Source organism: Equus caballus, chromosome 23, assembly GCF_041296265.1.
Source record: "Equus caballus isolate H_3958 breed thoroughbred chromosome 23, TB-T2T, whole genome shotgun sequence".
In the NCBI taxonomy this organism is placed as follows: Eukaryota; Metazoa; Chordata; class Mammalia; order Perissodactyla; family Equidae; genus Equus; species Equus caballus.
The window spans coordinates 35,661,804-35,680,791 of NC_091706.1; the positions used below are offsets into that span (position 1 = coordinate 35,661,804).

The 18,988-nt window shown below is 41.3% G+C and overlaps 1 protein-coding gene across 3 annotated transcripts in view; it reads left to right on the forward strand.

Annotated features, from left to right (window-relative positions):
- Window positions 1-18,988, forward strand: part of DOCK8 (dedicator of cytokinesis 8) — a 207,170-nt gene that overhangs the window by 151,803 nt on the left and 36,379 nt on the right. For all 3 annotated transcript variants that reach the window (NM_001309171.2, XM_070248073.1, XM_001490222.7), the window contains 7 exons: window positions 679-834; window positions 3,057-3,196; window positions 8,674-8,843; window positions 12,171-12,316; window positions 14,229-14,411; window positions 14,775-14,907; window positions 15,882-15,969. In NM_001309171.2, coding sequence (NP_001296100.1) covers window positions 679-834; window positions 3,057-3,196; window positions 8,674-8,843; window positions 12,171-12,316; window positions 14,229-14,411; window positions 14,775-14,907; window positions 15,882-15,969 — 1,016 coding nt within the window. The remainder of the gene's footprint in view (window positions 1-678; window positions 835-3,056; window positions 3,197-8,673; window positions 8,844-12,170; window positions 12,317-14,228; window positions 14,412-14,774; window positions 14,908-15,881; window positions 15,970-18,988) is intronic.

The following is an 18,988-nucleotide window of genomic DNA, read 5'->3' on the forward strand; positions in this document are numbered from 1 at the left end:
CTGTCGCCTTTGTTAGCTTCTCATTGCTTATTTCATGGTTGGTTTGTTTTAAGGAAGATTTTTCCTGAAAACTCTCCCAGCTTTCTCTTTCTTTCTCCTCTACTTCCTCCCCTCCAACTCTGGGCCAAACCCCTGGGCTTTTTTGCAAAGACTACATACTTTCCTAAGTAATTTGATGCCTTCATCTAGGCAACTGGTTTGAGAACTTCCCAATGGGGCCTTTAATTAGAGAACTACAAACGAACGCTTGTGGCCTTAAAGTCATCCTGTCATATTCCATTAGTTTTGTGTGGCCCCAGGTGGGGTCAACTCCTTTCATTTAGTTTCTCAGACACAGTGGGGTTTTTGTAAAATTAATTATATTATGTTACACTGGAGACGTACCTCCAGGTTATTTTCACCACAGGCTTGCCATGGTACTATAGATTTGACAAGGGTCAGGACAGGAATCCTCGTTTCGACAGCTGTTAGTCTAGAATTATTAAAGGGAACAGTAATAGAAGAAAACTTATTGGGCTTCCGTGTAATGCAGAGTTTGCCATCCATTGCACTGTCCCATTAATTTTTATTAAATTGATTGCCTGTATCTGAGGAGAAAGAATATTTTTGTGTCTGTCAACCTCAAAACCATTCACCTTACAGTAAACGTTTCTTTCCTCTTCTCATTTTTCTTTCCAGCTGTCAGCCAAGCTCAACAACCTTCCAACGCTCATTTCCATGAGGCTGGAGTTCTTGAGAATCCTCTGCAGTCACGAGCATTACCTCAATCTGAACCTTTTCTTTATGAGCACGGATACTGCTCCAGCATCTCCCTGTCCCTCCATATCTTCCCAGGTAATCGGCTACTGGAAGAATTATTCAAGCTATTTCATTTAATTAGCTTAGTTTAGTCGTTTATTCCTATATAGGTCGGTCTTCTTAATCAGAAGGCAAATCAAGCTCTTTAAACCAGATCAACTGATCCAGATACACACCCTATGCTCCCTGAAGTTGTACCATCTAACTAATCATTTTCAAGCTAGGTGATTGGTTTCTTCCTAGGCTCAAGGGTCCCTGCTGAGACCAAGTAGGACAAGGAATCTATATGTACTATGAAAATTTAGAAATTTGTAGAAAAGTCACGTATCTTCCTTTGTCTGACATTAGTCATCTTTCCACTTTAGCTTGACAGTCTCCTTTGCTCACTTCCCTTTTCCTAAACCCCAGCACTATAAAATTTATGAAATTGCAGTTTTCTTTATATTGCTTCCAAAATGATCTAATAGTGGTTTTTAACATGGACATTATATCGTTAAACTATCCTAGAACTTTCTGCAGATATTGTTATAGAATGGAATTCAGCACAAGTCCACCTTGAATCACATTCCAGATAATTTAGCTCTTGAAACGCTAAAAATATTTCATTATAAATTAATCAAATAGTTTGTTTTATATAGAGTGTATTTCTAACAAGTCTTGACTAGCCAAGAAAAGTAACATTTGTATTAATATTTAGAGACAAGGCTTTGACTGACGTGGCCAGTCTTTTTTTGCGGAACAATATTTCACTAGTTTCGGTGGGCCCCAAATTCTACAGGATGGTAAGAGGTATTATCCAAATACAGGATTCCAAAGTTAAATAAGTTTGCAAACCCTGTGTTAACAGGTTTCTTTTTAGGACATCATCCAAGAGTTTCTAAGTTGTTAATGTAAATTGTAAACGCCCGAGGGGTGAGGAGGAAGTGGGAGTCATTCCTAAAGTGATGCGACTATGGAAACCTTTTTCCCTCATAGATGTCTCAAGGGACTAGTGTCCTCTAGAAAAACTTTAAGGAAATGCTGTTGTATCGTCACATTACATTTACAGGTAGCTCAGAGCGGCAGGAAAGATTTCTCAATATTAGGTTCTATTTCTGTTGCATATTCCTTGATCCTAGCACAAAGGTGAAGTCTTGTCTTCTTAATTAAAAAACAATCTTAGCCATTCATGCCAGATGACATGATCCAGATGTGAGTTACATGACCGTCTTCTGGAGGAAGATTAGCCCTCAGCTAAGTACTGCCAGTCCTCCTCTTTTTGCTGAGGAAGCCTGGCTCTGAGCTAACATCCGTGCCCATCTTCCTCTAGTTTATACGTGGGACGCCTACCACAGCATGGCTGCCAAGCAGTGCCATGTCCGCACCCGGGATCCGAACCAGCGAACCCCGGGCCGCCGAGAAGCGGAACGTGTGAACTTAACCGCTGCGCCACCGGGCCGGCCCCTGAAGTCTTGTCTTCTTAATTAAAAAACAATCTTAGCCATTCATGCCAGATGACATGATCCAGATGTGAGCTACATGACCGTCTTCGTGTGAACTGGGGAAGATCTGGCTGACAAGGGGCAATTCCAAATATGCTAACTCTGCCCCACGTCCTCTCCCACAGCTCCCTTCCAACGCCCCAGAGAGTTAGCAACCCAGGGGCCAGGCCCAGCCTGCCCAAACCATAAAGGGTTTCCAGAGACACTGTAGATTCTCTTAGGGAAATATAAAGTGTGCCCCCAAGATAAGAGCACAGGAATTTCCTAGGGCTAGTAAACCTGACACTTCCCTGCCTGACGCCACTTCTAGTTCCAGGCCAGCAAAATTCAGAGAATGTGCATAAGCCACACACAGAAGTGTAGCTAAGTACACAGGGGCCTCAGATAAAGGGGGCAGATTGTTATGGAGGCATTTCTGCTCACGGCCACACCATTGGATTCAGTTCCTGTTTCCTTACATTCAAATGTTAGCCTAGGATTGTAATCTTCAACTTTTCATTTGGGGTGGGGAAGGGAGCGGTATTCATTTATGACAGAGCCTGAGTGCTTTATTTTCATCTTTCCCAACTGGCAGCCCTCCATCTGTGGGAATGGGAAAGCCAAGTGAACACTCGATACCTCAGTTTCCTCATCTGTCATGTGGAGATACCAGTGGTACCTGCCTCACTGGGTAGTGCTCACAAAGCCCAGCCGTAGCATGTGCTCAATAAATACTAGCCATCATGATTTTAATTCTAGTTCTTGATACTCATAGAACTGCTCCTTGCATTTCTGTAGAACTCAAGCTCCTGCTCCAGTTTCCAGGACCAGAAGATCGCCAGCATGTTCGATCTGACTCCGGAGTACCGCCAGCAGCACTTTCTCACTGGCCTTCTCTTTACTGAACTGGCTGCTGCCTTGGATGCTGAAGGGGAAGGGTATGTTTCTGACATTTAAAATGGAGTATGAAGCAAAAAAACAAAGATGCTCCTTACTAAAGATTGCAGTCTGACCTCTTGTGCTTGGTGAAATACTCTTTCACTAGTTCCAAAGAGTGGACGCATCTGTGTTTTGAAAAAATGGTACCAACAGGAAGGTGGAAAGGCATGTGGGAAGGAGAGAAAGCATAAAATGGCTTTTTTCAGCCACTTATTCACTGAGAAGAATTTGCCAATGCTAGTAAAGCAGGCTTCCCAGGGATGCTTTGATTAGTAAACTCCTCAGGAACAAAGCAATTTTAACACATGCCCCTGGGTAATAATCTGTGTGCACACAGAGGCAGCAGCAAGATGCCACTTGGCTCAATGCTGACAAAGGAAGTGGGTGCTGATGAGAGGGCAGTTGGACTATGTCCAGGTTGGGTTTCTTGCAAAGAGACCGTCCCAGACTAAGAGAGATGCCACAGGTCCAGGACTTATAAATCCTTTCACCTCTTATAAACCCGATCATCCAGGGGCATGTGGCAGTATCTAGCCTTGAAGTCAACAGACAGGGATGGTGGCAGACTACCCCCTTCTTCTTTCTTTCTCTCCCCATGCTCCATGAGCCATAGGATCAGAAAACCATTGCCTACCTGATTGGACAGAAGGAGACAATGCCTTCCAAAATATTATACATTCCATTCGGCAATTACTGAATGCCCACCATGGGGCAGACACAGTTGAGTGTTGGAGTATATCAGAGATAGTGCATAAAACAGACAAAATGCCCTCCCTCATAGAGCTCACCATTCAGGGACTCAGATCCCAAGATCATTAGGATTGGGAAATAATTTAGGTTCATCCCTTTGGTGTTCAAATTAGGCTTGCAGAATTGAAGGAAGTTGCCCCAAGTTACGTAGCAGAACCAAATCCAGAGTCTGGTCTCCTGAGTCCCTCGCTAGGTCCCACTCTCCACACCACAAATTCTGCCTGCCTGGGGACTATGCCTATAACTCATACAGTCTTTTCTTCCTCTGCTAAAGAAGTTTCTGGAATAAAGTATACTGGTTAATGGCAGCGTTTCTGTATGTTACAGATTTTTGTCTAATTGGAAGTTCTCAGTTCTCTCAAAGTGCTTATAACTTAGTGAAGGAAACAGGACATCCATGCAGGAAACAATTATAGGAGCACATCCGAGTTTGCGTAACTGCACTGACAAATGTACTCTAAGCACTTTGCCCATACTGATCTTGCCTAAGTGAATGCGTGTCTCTGTCACCTAGAAGGGCAGTGTGGAAATCTCATGTTCTTAGCTCTAAGTTCTGCCTCCTTCCAGAAATTCAGGTTCTAAGTGTATCCTTAGAGAGCTTCATTTTCCAAGGCTTCCATTTCGTCTTCTTCTCTCAACCCTAACTAAACTCCTCTCAGTTTTCTCAGCAGAACTTTCTACCCTATAACTAACATAAATTTCCAAAGCAACACCAAGTGCCCTGAGTCATATGCTGAGAAGGAGATTTGAGCACCTAGAAAATTGCCTTCATCTGCAAACACACACTTTTTCTTGATTGTCCTTTAATAGCACTGCTTTAAGTGATGTCTGAAAGTACTCTTTGGTATTTACATTAGCAGTAGTTTCTACTTTCCATTTCCTTCTAGTGAGATGTCTAAGGAAACAGCCCAGACATCTGTTTTGATTTCTTGTTAAAATTGTTCACATAATTTTACTAGCAACAGAGTAGAGTATGTTCAGATGTCATCATGTAATTATGTTCAATCAGATAGATACACTCTTCAAACACACACACCCTTGGTACCTTCTCTACCCCCCAGACGGTAACTAATTAAGAGTGTCATTCCTTTGGCAACGCAATAATCCCTGATTGCTGAGTTGTCAGTTATTCTCCTGGGAAGTCATTAGAAATACTGTCACAGACTTTACCATGTGGGGCTAAAACCTCAGAAAAATCTTATGCTTTAACAATACTTGCTCTGGATCAATACTTCCTTTTCTGCCAAGACAATTTATAGACTCACCAACACCTGCGCATCTGTGGTGCAAGGGCCAGTGGCACACATCTCAGTACCTGGACCCATGCAAGGAACCATGGCTCCAGTTTCTCATGGATCTCCCTAGAACCGCCCTGACCTCGAGGTGTCCACAAATGTCCACATATCATTAAATCCATAGTGTTCTACAAGCATGTGGGAATTATCTAGCATCTTTGTGTTACGCTACCAAATATTTAAAGAATGAATTCCTATCCTAACACACTCTTCCCATAAATACAAGAGGAGATAACACTTCTCAGCTTATTCTGTGTGGCCGGCATTACCGAAAGCAGATAAAGACATCACAAGAAAGCTGCAGACCAATATGAATATAGAAGTAAATATTCTCAACAAAATACTGGCAAACTGAATCCAACGATATACAAAAAGGATTTATCATAGCTAAATAGGATTTATCACAGGAATGCAAGATTGGTTTAACATCTGTAAATCAATTGATGTAATACACTATACAAATAGAATACAAGACGAAACTCGCTTACAGTCATCTCAATAGATGAAGAAAAAGCATTTGACGGAATTCAATACCCCTTCCTGTTAAAAACACTCAGCACATCCTATAGGAATATAAGAGAATTTCCTCAATCTAATAAAGGGCATCTATGAAAAACCCACAGCTAACATCATATTTATTAGTGAAAGACTGAATATTTTCCTTCTAAGATCAGGAACAAGACAAGAATGGCCACTCTTGCTACTTCCTTTTTTTTTTTTGAGGAACATTAGCCCTGAGCTAAAATCTGCCACCAATCCTCCTCTTTTTGCCGAGGAAGACTGGCCCTGAGCTAACATCCGTGCCCATCTTCCTCTACTTTATATGTGGGACGCCTGCCACAGTATGGCTTGCCAAGCAGTGCCACATCTGCACCCAGGACCCAAACCAGCAAACCCCAGGCCGCCGAAGCGGAATGTGCAAACTTAACCACTGCGCCACCAGGTTGGCCCCACTCTTGCTACTTCTATTCAACCCTGTAGTGGAAGTTCTACCCAGGGCAATTAGGTGAGAAAATGAAATGAAAGTCATCCCTATTGGAAAGGAAGAAGTAAAACTCTCTCTATTCACAGATGATATGATTTGTTTATAGAAAATCGTAAGGAACCCAGTAAAAAACTATTAAAGGTAATAAATGAGTGCAGCAAGGGTGCAGGGCACAAAATCAATGTATAAAAATCAATTATATTTCTATACACTTGCAATGAACAATCTGAAATGAAATTATGGAAACAATTCCATTTGAAGTAGCATCAAAAAGAATAAAATTCTTAGGAATAAATTTAACAAAATAAGTTCTAGACTTGTACACTGAAAGCTGTAAAACACTTTAGACAGAAACAAAGAGATCTAAATAAATGGAGAGGCATAATGTATTCATGGATCAGAAGATTTAATATTGTTAAGATGGCAATACCCCCTGAATTGATCCACAAGTTCAAGGCAATTCCTCTAAAAATTCCAGCTGGCTTCTTTACAGAAATTGACAAACTCATCCTGAAATTCATGTGGAAATTCAAAAGACCCATTATAGCCAAAACAAACTTGAAAGAGAACAAAATCAGAGGACTCACATTTCCCAGTTTCAAAACTTACTACAAAGCAAAAGTAGTCAAGGCTATGTGGTTCTGACATGAAGATGAATGACATCTATAGTATATTGATCAATGAAATTGAATTAAGAGTCCAGAAATAAATCCTCACATTGATAGTTACTTGGCTTTTGACAAGAGTGGCAAAACAATTCAATGGGAAAAAAAATGTTTTCAAAAAATGATACTGGGATAACTGGATATCCACATTCAGAAGAATGAAGTTGGACCCTATCTCACACCATATATGAAAGTTAACTCAAAATGGATCAAAACCCTAAAAGTAAATGCTAAAACTATAAAACTCAGAAGAAATCATAGGGATAATCTTAATGAAATTGGACTAGGCAATGGTTTCTCAGATCTGACAGCAAAAGTACAAGCAACAAAGAAAAAATAGATATTAGATTTCATTAAAATTACAACTTCTGTGATTTATAGGACATCATCAAGAAAGTGAAAAGACAATATACAGGATGGGAGAAATATTTGCGAATCATAGATCTAATAAGGGATTTGTATCTAGAATATATTTTTTAAATCTTACAACTTAATAATAAAAGGACAAATACCCCAATTTTTTAAAGGGAAAAGGATTAGAATAGACATTTCTCCAAAGAATATATGACCAATAAGCACATGAAAAGATATTCAACATCATTAGCCATTAGGGAAATTCATATCAAAACCAGTTAAGGGCGGCCCCATGGCTGAGTGGTTAAGATTGTGCGCTCTGCTTCAACAGCCCAGGGGTTCACAGGTTTGGATCCTGGGCGTGGACATGGCACCGCTCATCAGGCCATGCTGAGGTGGCTCCCACATAGCACAATCAGATGGACCTACAATTAGAATATACAATAATGTACAGGGGGGCTTTGGGGAGAAGAAGAAGAAAAACTGGTTAAATACCGTCTGTCTTAGTTCCTTTGGACTGTAATAACAAAAGTACCATAGACTGGGTGCTTATAAACAACAGAAATTTATTTGGCACAGTTCTGGTGGCTGGGAAGTTCAAGATCAAAGCACTGGCAGATTCTGTGTCTGGTGAGGACCCACCAGATCATAGATGGCCATCTTCCCTCTGTCTCCTCACATGGCAGAAGGGGGCAAGGGAGCTCTCTGGGGTCTCTTCTATAAGGGCACTAATCTCATTCATGAAGGCTCTTCCCTCATGACCTAATCCCCTCCAAGGCCTCACCTCCAAACACCAGCATTTTGGGGATTAGGTTTCAACCTATGAATTTGGGAAGGACACATTCAGTCCGTCGCACCTTCATACCCACTAGGATTGCTATAATAAAAAAGACTGATAATAACAAGTGTCGACAAAGAGAAAATGGAACCTTCATCCACTGCTGGTGGGAATGTAAAATGGTGTTGCCACTGCTGAAAACAGTTTGGTGGTTCCTCGAAAGGTTAAACATAGAGTTACCATATGATCCAGGAATTCTACTCTGAAGTATCTATGCAAGAGAAATAAACCTTATATGCACATAAATATGTGTACATGAATATTTATAGCAGCAGTCATAATTTTTAATAGGCAAAAATTGGAAACAATCCAAATGTCCACTAATTGATGACTGGATAAATAAAATGTGATATATTCGTACAGTGCAAAATTGTTCAACAATAAAAAGGAATGAAGTACCCATGCTACAAGGTGATGAACTTTAAAACATGCTAACAGCAGCCCCACGACTAGGACACAGGCAATGTCTCTGGATTCTACGCACTTCTACCCTGTTTTGCTTGGTTTTCCTATTGTCACCCATTGTTTAGGAGCATTCTGGTCAATCTCCCTTCACCATAACCTCTAGCTTTCTGTGTTGTGCCAACAGGATCAGCAAAGTGCAAAGGAAAGCTGTCAGTGCCATCCACAGCCTGCTAAGTTCTCACGACCTGGACCCGCGTTGTGTCAAACCAGAGGTGAAGGTCAAAATTGCTGCCCTTTACCTGCCATTGGTTGGCATCATTTTGGATGCTTTGCCGCAGCTCTATGACTTTACAGGTAATGATGCCTTCTGTTTCCTTCTTTGGATTGATGGGGGCCCCTGCCAAATGCCCCACTGGAATAAGGTTTGTCCTTAGCTCTGGGCTGCCACGCCTGTGTGAGTAATTCTCCATGCCAGTGCTCTCCAGACCTGTTTAACACAGGCCCCAATCGGTATTTTCTTAAAGAAGCACATGGCCCTGTGTATGTTTTTTATTTAGAAATTATTTATTTGTTTATTCATTCATTCACTGGTCTGCTGGTATACAATGAACTTTGTAAACCGTACACCACGAAAGATGAAATAATAATAGAATTTCTCTCTTTAGAGATTGCTGCTCTAACGCCTTGAAATAAAAGTGTTCCTTCTCTTTTCTTTTATGAATGGTTAAGCAAAGAGGCAGACTCAGATGAACCTATACAATCGTTCCATGCCAAAAAATATCATGGTGTCTTTCAGGATTAGGAAATTCTGCCATGGCAGATGAATTTTGCCTTTGGCACTAAGGCTGGTTCTAAGGTTGGAAGTCAGCATCTCCCACTTAGCAGCAAGAGGAAGGGATACCTTGTCTGAAAGGGGATGGCGCACCTCCTGAGTTTATTTGCATATTATGGTGTGGATTAGGGGATGTAGACAAATGAAACTACCCGAACCTGAGAAAAACAACCCCATCCGCCTACCTCGCCCCAAAACACACACATGAAAGATTCCGATCGCTTCAGAGTAGTTCTTGCTTTTCCCTCAACTCAAGGGGAGTTCTTAGAAATTACCATGCCACTCTCTTGACTGATGCCGGACGCTGAGGGCTGCTTGCCTGAGCCCAGCATCCTTGCAGGCAGCTATCCTTGGAATCTTGGAACTATCCAGGTTTTCCTGCTTACTCCAAATGCAGAGTTGCACATGTGACTACGTTACCATTGTGGTGACAATTTTTAGCTCATAAAAATGAGCCCCAAAACATAGGCAAGGAAATTAAAGAAGGAAGCTTGGACACAGGGGTGAGTGGGCTGTACAGTGAGATGCACAGAGCTTCCTCCGGTAGTGCCCGACTGGAGGGCAAATTGAGAACAGAGTTGTCTTCAAAATTTAAGGATGCATTTCAGAGCATGGCAGGTGACTTGCAGGCCATATTTAGAATCTTCACCTGGAAGTTTCTAGAAAGTTTCATTCGAAAACCTATGACTTGTTTGTTCCCCAAGCAGGATACCACCTTAGCACACATTCTCCAAAGCTTCCTTGTTGATTAGAAATTTTCCAAATCAACCACTTTGGATCAGAACCTTTCAGCACTTGGTCTTTGAGCCTTTTAAATCTCAGTGGTTTCTTTCCGTATGCAATGAACTTTATGGCCATGATGTAGCTGACAAGTGGGAAGACAGTTAAAGTATTCTATTATTATAGGTAATATTATTACAGTGCATCTATTACATATGGAATCTTTAGATTGATAAACTAATAAGAATATGGTCTTTAAAAAAAGATACAGCTGAATTTAAATTCCAGCCAATTTATTACTATACCCTTGGGTATACTATATACCCTTGAAAAATTCCCCAGCCTTCCAGTGACATCTCTTCCCTTTCCTCAACTGTAAAAATGTGTTAACAATGTCTACATTTTAAGGGTGTGATAAAGATGAAATGAGAGATCACCTAAAAAGCATTTAATGCAGCAAATGTTTATATCCGTCCCCCCTTTTCCTATAACCATGACCCTACGCGTATTTAGGGGAAGTAAGAATGCATCCTCAAATTAATCCTGATAATGATATCATTGTATAATTTCTATGTGCTATTCATTTTACCATTTGTTTCAAAATCCGGTTTCCTTAAAAAGCAATGGTAAATTATTATTTTAAAAAATTGAGTTCTCAAAAAAAATTGAGTTCTCTTTTCAGAACTTTGGTAGATAAAAATACTGTTCGCATTCTAATTTTTCTGAGAAATTGAAGGTCCAAATACTTAAAATGTTGACAGGTCTAACAAAATATGAGTTTTTAATTAACCAGTTGCAAATGTTTTAACACACTTTTCTAAGAACTGCTTAAACAAATACTCTTTCTGTGTGTGTAATTGGTGGTATTCTTAAAAACCAACCTTTTAAATGGTGGGTGCTTTTTTGTTTGCATACATCTAGATCTATGTATAAATATAGATATGTCTATATTACATAGATACAATAAACTAACATTCATCCCAAACATTTGAAATTTAATAAATTATTGCTGAATTTGTGATAATAGCTTATTATTCAATAAAGTACCTGTTTAAATCTGTAATTATAGGTTCATTTCTATTTGGTCATTATTTAAAATATATGAATAAATTTTTTAAATATTGCAAGTAACAGGAAAGTGTTATGAAAGCTTTGAAAATTTTTATTTTTATAATTTGAAAAATTAGTTTTTGCCTAATCTTGTGCTGGACATTTTGGCTTTTTTATTGGCCGGCCTGCATTTTCCTATGGATGGTAGCAGATAATGCTAAACATTTGTCAGGTTTAAAATTACTGTGCTGACTTAGTGACTAATAAATACCAGTCATACATTGGGTATTGGGTAGGGGACATAGAGAAACACTACCTTTGGCTTGACATCACCAAAGGTTTTTTTTAAGAATTTTTCTAGAGCAGTTTTAAATTCAAAGTAAAATTGAGGGGAAAATACAGAGATTTCCCATATACTTCCTGTCCCTACACGTGCATAGCCTCCCCTATTATCAGCTTCCCCCACCAGAGAAGTACATTTGTTATAGTTGCTGAACCTACACTGACACAATGTAGTCACCCAAAGTCCATAGTTTACTTTAGGGTTCACTCTTGGTGTTGTATATTCTAAGGGTTTGGGCAAATGTATAATATGTATCCATCAGTGTAGTATCATACAGAGTAGTTTCTCTGCCCTAAAATTCCTCAGTTCTCTGCCTCTTGATCCCTTTCTCCCCACTAACCCCTAGCAACTACTGAATTTTTTACTGTCTCTGTAGTTTTCCCTTTTCCAGAATATCATATAGTTGGAATCCTACAGTACGGAGCCTTTTTAGATTGGCTTCTTTCACTTAGTAATATGCATTCAAGTTTCCTTCATGTTTTTTCATGGCTTGATAGCCCATTTCTTTTTAGAACTGAATAATATTCCATTGTCTAGATGTACCACAGTTTATTTATCCATTCATCTACTGAAGGACGTCTTGGTTGCTTCCAAGTTTTGGCAGTTATGAATAAAGCTGCTATAGACATCTGTGTGCAGATTTTTCTGTAGACCTAAGTATTCAGCTCCTGTGGGTAAATACCAAGGAGCAAGACTGCTGGATCATATAGTAAGACCAATGATGTTTTTATTGCAGCTGCAGATGCCCGTAGTGGAAAAAATCGCTCCAATGGCTCAGATGAAGAACAAGAAGGGACCAGTGCCATTAACCAGAATGTGGCACTGGCCATAGCTGGGAATAATTTTAATTTGAAGACGAGTGGAACAATGCTATCTTCCTTGGTATGTTGGTGCACATTTCTGTGGTTTATTTTTTGTTTTGTGTCTTTTCCCATCATCTTCTGATGGGCTCATTCTTACATTCGCCCAGAACCCAGCATCATAGAGCAGGCAGTGAGATTTCTGCCTCCTTGCTCGACGCTGGAAGAAATCGTTGTGGGGCTGGCAACTGTGGAGGGAAATGGCACATGAGGCGGCACACAGTCAAACAGAGTCTGGCAACCGCAAATTGAGTTCAGGCAATCTCAGTAGTGCCAAGTTCAAGGCTCAGAAAACCAGGAAAGAGGGGAAAATCTGAGACCACTGCAAAGGAGGTCAAACCAAGGCTCCCTCAGGTGGAAGGCTTGAGCTATGTTTGTTCTCTGTGTTCATCATTCCTACTGTGTCTGCCTCCAGAAAAAGATTGAAGGGGGCCAGTCGCTTGGTAGAGCCCTTCTTAAGCAAAAGACTTCAGCCTTTCTAGGTCCCCAGGGGGCCTAAGCAGAGTTGTTTGTCTCTGTCCTTCTGCACAGACTCTGTGGGCTTAAGGGGGCGTCCTCCAGGAGTACAACCTCTGATTCATCTGAGGTGGATCTGTCTCTGTTCCTCAATGAGCTCTGGCTGTCCCTTTGTCAAGACCGCACTACATCCTCCAGCTTAATTTAACTTGGCGTTTCAGTGTAGGGTATAGATCTGCAGAGAACTCAGTTCTCTCCTGGGAAGGCAGCATCTAGACCTAACTCATCTTTACTGGAAGACTTTCTCCTCTTCCCTCCGGCACTTAGTAACCCCCATTCCCCAGCACACCCCCATGCAAGTTGGAGAGCAAGGAGGTAAGAAAGAGAAAAGACACTTGAGATTTGACATCACTCATCCTATAGTTTGATCAATATTGTGTTTTATGACCTCCTCCCCCTTTCTAGTATCCTTCTTACCAAAGTTAGGGGCTTGAGGCAGGGGGTGTCTTTTCCATGGTTATTTGCCTCTACTGGAGACACTCAGATTCCCAAAGTTAACCCATTGAAGGGGATTCTCTGTGAAGTTATAGTACACCTAAAGATTTCATTTCTCCTCGTCACCCTACTCAGAAAAACCAAAGTTAGAGTAACTTCATAAGCCCTCTCATTCCCATCCAAAAGTAGCAGTCCCCTCCCACACTCACGACTACCTCGCTGCGGTTTCCCCGCTGCATTCCATTGGATATTAGCTGCGCCACGTGAATCAAGGGTGCAGCCACATATTGTTCTTTGGGTTAATTTGATGAGTAACACAAAGTGTGCTCAGCCCTCTAAAATGAACACTCATGGCCAAAGAATTAAAGCAAGTAACCCGAGCCCCACGCCCTCCACCCTAGGAAAAGATAAATTGTCGTTAAAGGCCCGTTACAGAGGACTCCGCAAAACTATGGATTTGATTAATTTGTTGAGCAGCTCATGACCCTTATATTAGACTTCGGACTCTGTGACCAAGAAGCTAAATCTTGAACAGTTAGGGTATTTCTGGAACCCAGCCAGGCTAGTCTTGGGCTATAAGTCCAACCCTTCAGTGTCCAGCTCGAAGGAGAAATACTTGGAGATCTTAATTAGCAGCCTGGAAGGGCCTCTGTATCATTGGAGATTGGGGGGGGGGCGGGGGGCAGGGTCAAGGTCCAGAGTGGACCACCAGACCACACTACTCCTGAGACAGAGGGCGCCTACAGTTACCTGGCGGAAAGCCTGGTTCAAATACTGCTCCAGGCGAGCCCCTTTGCTGAGCAGCCCAGCTCAAAGAACACGGCCTCCCCTGCTCAGGAAAGGGAGAGATCCTGGACGTAGTTCCCCAGCTAAGGAAGCAGTACAGTTACTGTGTTCTAAGAGATTAGCACCCCTTAAGCTTTCGGTGTTTCTGCTGCTCAGCTTCTTCCCCCGCGTCCATCTCCCAACCCGCCTCTTTCCAGCCCTACAAGCAGTACAACATGCTGAACGCCGACACCACCCGCAACCTCATGATTTGCTTCCTCTGGATCATGAAAAATGCTGATCAGAGCCTCATTAGGAAGTGGATTGCCGACCTGCCATCGATGCAACTGAATAGGATTTTAGATCTCCTTTTCATCTGTGTCTCGTGTTTTGAGTACAAGGTATGTGTGGGGCTGCTCAGCTTTACCCCAGCTCTTATCTCCCAAGTTCAGTCCTGCCTTGTCACTGTTCCCCTGGATTTGGGCAATGGAAGGATCATTAATTTTTCTTATTTCTGTATTAAAATCCATAACCTATTTGCATTATAGATATGATAATTCCACAGGGAAAGCATCTCTGCCTTCCACAGAGAGAACCCTATTCCTGTTAACAGGCTTTCAGCCACAGGAACCCCTAGAACAGCGTCTCCATGTAGCACATGTCCAAACTGGCTGCTGTCATTGTGGGGCATTCTGTTTTGAGGATTCTCTCCATGGGCAGAGATCTCACCAAACTAAATGTCCTTCTGCCTCTCTCCTGTCCAGGGAAAGCAGAGTTCTGACAAAGTGAGTACCCAGGTCCTGCAGAAGTCGAGGGATGTCAAGGCCAGGCTGGAAGAGGCTTTGCTCCGCGGGGAAGGGGCCAGAGGAGAGATGATGCGGCGCTGCCGGACTCCAGGTGTGTGAGATCGGCCCTTCCCTGCTTTCTGCTGGGGAGTTTTGTACCCTTCATGGGAAGGAATGTCCTCCGACATGCTTTGACACCGTCACTTTCTGAAGACATGACGGTAATAGAGACAGACAGGTTCTAGAATGCTGTGCATGATGTATGTCATCATAGCCCTGTGCCTCTAAGGAAAAGCTGCTTTCCTGAGATCGCAGGAACCCTGGAAGTGTCCCCAAATGGTGTCTTCTATGTAAAACTTGTTGGTAAAAGGTCACCTTCAATAATGTGAGTCATAGGATGAGACAGAATGGTGTCTCCCTCAAGGCTGAAGCCTCACTGTGGGACATGTGACTAGTCTATCTGGAGCAGTCAAGAAACTGGATAGTTCTGGTTCGAAGATCATATCCCCAAATCATTCAGGGCACTGTTAGAATGGAACCAATCCCCCCAATCGTCTCAGAGCATTCCAGTTCTCCAGGGACCCCACCACACCAGGAATGATTTCAAAAAGGCTGCGCTCATCACTGTAGAATAGAGTGAAGCACTCAGCTCCCCTCAGTCTTATTCACTGTGCTCCAAGTCAAACAGAGTGATAGCTCCTTCTATGCAATGGGACTCAACGGCCGGGAACTTGGAGGGAGCTCAGATTTTTCAGTGGTTGTTGGGCACCCTCATTCAACACCCATACTCTCCTTTGCAATAATTCAATGAGAACCCCCGATTTCACCAGAACCCTATGTTCATGAGAAATGCGGTCACCAACACTCCAGAAAGGCAGGGCTTCTTCTAAAGCTCTAGCCTGTCAATCACGGAGCGGGCCAGCTGGGACGTGGTCACGGGCATGTCTCCTACCAGCATCCAGCATGGACTCTAATTAGCCGGAGAAGCGGTGCTGAGTCTCCTCAGTTAGCCTGTTAGGGAACTTCTGGTTATCTTGAAAGGTTTCACGCTAATCAAATTCCTCTCGTGCATTTCTTAACTCCTAGGGAATGACCGATTTCCAGGCCTAAATGAAAATTTGAGATGGAGGAAAGAGCAGACACATTGGCGGCAAGCTAATGAGAAGCTAGATAAGTGAGTAACTCAGCAACTTTGTGCTACTTTTACCTAAAGTCCAAAACTATTTTTCCCAGGCTACTTGTATTACTGAAATAACTACATCCTTCCAAGGGTAAGAAAATGAAACATCATTATCTGTGTAAATTCGGGTCATCCAGGGACCCAGGATAATTAAGGTATAGGGAGTTATGATTTTCAGCTCTGAAACATTTATCACATTGATAAGCATTTAAAGAAAACTAATATTTAGCAATCTCAGAGAGCTTAACCAAAGCTGCTGATGGGGGGCAGGACAGGGTACCACCTCATCATTTCAATCCATATTTCCACTCCAGGAATGTATACAAAGATCTGTATTCAGGGATATTTATGTCAACATTACATAAAATTATTTTTTAAAAATTGGAACATTCTAAATGCTTAAGATTAGGCAAATATGTTATGAAATATTAGGTTGGCATTAAAATGTTTTGAAATCATTTCAATGACATGGGAAATGCTTATGATATAATATTAAGTGAACAAAGGCAGGATAGACACTTGGTTTTAGAGTATAATATTAAATCTCTAACTACATATAGTAAATACATTTTTAAAAGACCAGAAGGAAATTTAACAAAAAATTAACCATGGTTTTCTTTGGAGAATACAAGTAATTGATGTTTTCTTCTTTATGCTTTGCTGTATTTACTATAATAGATATGTATTATAATGTATATTATTATCATAAAAAAATTCTAGAGAAGTAAAGAAAAATCCTGCTTGGATTGCAACATATGCTATATACGTATTGCTATATATGCAACAATTTGGATATATGAGGGCTAAAACTAAATTGTTTGAAAAGATAGCACATGTCTGCTATTCCTCTTGGCAGCAGGTAGCCCACTGAATCTTAGGGTTCACTGAACAAAACATTATATGGCTAAAGACAAACCCCCACACACACGGCCAGATGTAAGTAGGGTGACCCCATGGCGTATAAGGCACTCATCATAAGGGGTGGGCGTGGGGCAGATTTGACTAGCACTGTTGTTTTGTAAGTAAATATAAATTACTGTCTTTGTTGTTAACATAAGAATGAATCTTTCTGGTCCACTTATGGGACTTTTGGGAGTCAAATTTATTTTAAAACATGAAGGAGATAAACATTTTTTTTATAGGTATTACTTCGAAAGCCCAGTTGCTGGTCTTATGGATAATGTGTATTTGCTTTGGGTATTTTATTCTTGCTCTAAGTTCCCTGAACTGATTTATAAGATCTTTGGTTCTGGGAGTCTGTAAGTTCTAGTTCAGGCAATGAATCGCCCCCACCTTCAAAAAAACGTTAAAGAAATGCGAATGTAGTGGGGTGCTACCAAACTGCTCAGATGAGAAGGCCGTCCACTCTGTGCGACTGAAAGAGCTGCACAAAGCGTGCTCTGCCTGGGCGTGTACCTCAATGTTTTGGGAAACCGTTCCCTTTGGTTTGCAGAAACAACACAACATGGAGCCTTTCCGTGCAGGCTGACCCGATTCTCTCTAGGTCAGCTCTCAGCCCTGAGCTACACAGGGGCTGCTCACTGTCAGAGCCAAGAGTCACCAATGGAGAGTCTCAAGGGCAATGTTGTTTGCTTTGTTTTTTTTTAAGAGAAACCATGGTAAAATTGTGACTGCTCGATTTAGCTACTTGGAAAACTTTTTGTAATTATAATAGAAGTATCTGTCACTTTTTTCTTTCAAATCACTTTTCAATTATTTTGGTTCTGTTTCTTTTAGAGCAGCAATTTCAACCTGGGCTGCACATTAGAAACACCGGGCGGAGCTTTTTAAAGCGTCCAGGGCCCAGATGTACCCCAGACCTATTAATAAAGGGTCTCCAGTGGCGGGACCCAGAAACTGGTATTTGGTCAAACTCCCCAGGTGATTCTGTTATGCAGTCAGATTTGAGAACCACTATTTTAAAGGAGTAGTTAGTAGGCTTTCTAAAAACCAGATTAGTGGTGGTAAGGGTTGCACAACAATAGGATGTACTTAACACCACTGACCTGTACACTTAAAAATGGCTAAGACAGTAAATTCTATCTTCTGTATATTTTACCACAATAAAAAAACAAGGAAATAAACCAAATTAGGACACTCTAGAGCTGCACTGATGCAGTACAGTAGCCACAGTAGTAATAATAGGGGAAAATACAAACAGGTTTTGAAGACTTAGGACATATAAAAGAATGTAAAATATCTCATTAGTAGTTTTTAGATTGGATTTTGAAGACTCAGTACAAATATAAGAATGTAAACTATCTCAGTAATTTTTATAGTGATTATACCTTGACCATATTTTTTGATATCTCGAGTTAAATAAAATACATAAAAATTAATTTCACCTGTTTCTTTGGTTTTTTTCAGTGAGGCTACTAAAGATAGAAAGAGACATATGTGGCCCCTATTATGTTTTTGTTAGCTAGCATTGCTCCAAATCTAAGCCTACCAGTAAATTAATAAAAAGTAGCTTTTCTATTTCACTTATTTTACACAAATATCAATTGAAGAATGAGAAAAAACGTAGAGCATCTTGGGACCAGAGAAGCTATCCTAAGCGTGAAAACATTTAAAATACAGGGAAGTATTTATTCTGAGCCCTCAGTGGTATGTGAGCAGCGATCATGCCCACATTCTTGGGTGAAGGGAACCCAAGAAGAGCTAAGTGGTGAGCCTGGGCCAAAACTTTGAGCTCTCAGCACGATGCCCCAACCTCTGTGCTAGCATTTGGGCCACTGGGACATCTTGGGAAAGTCAGTTCTTCACATTTCCCTTTCCTGGCAACTAAATTTAGATGATATAAAATATCCATTTCCAGCTTCCCTTGGATTTTATGAAAATGGAGGAACTGGTGCATGAAATGATCTGATGCCTTAAAATGATACCTAATAGAGAAGTAGCACCAGACAATTTCGCATTCCCTAGTGGGTAATAATCGGTAGCGTCCAGCAGGATGTTAGGAGGCCTGCCCCACAGGAACGCAACCTTGCTTCCCATTGGAAAAGGAAAAAAG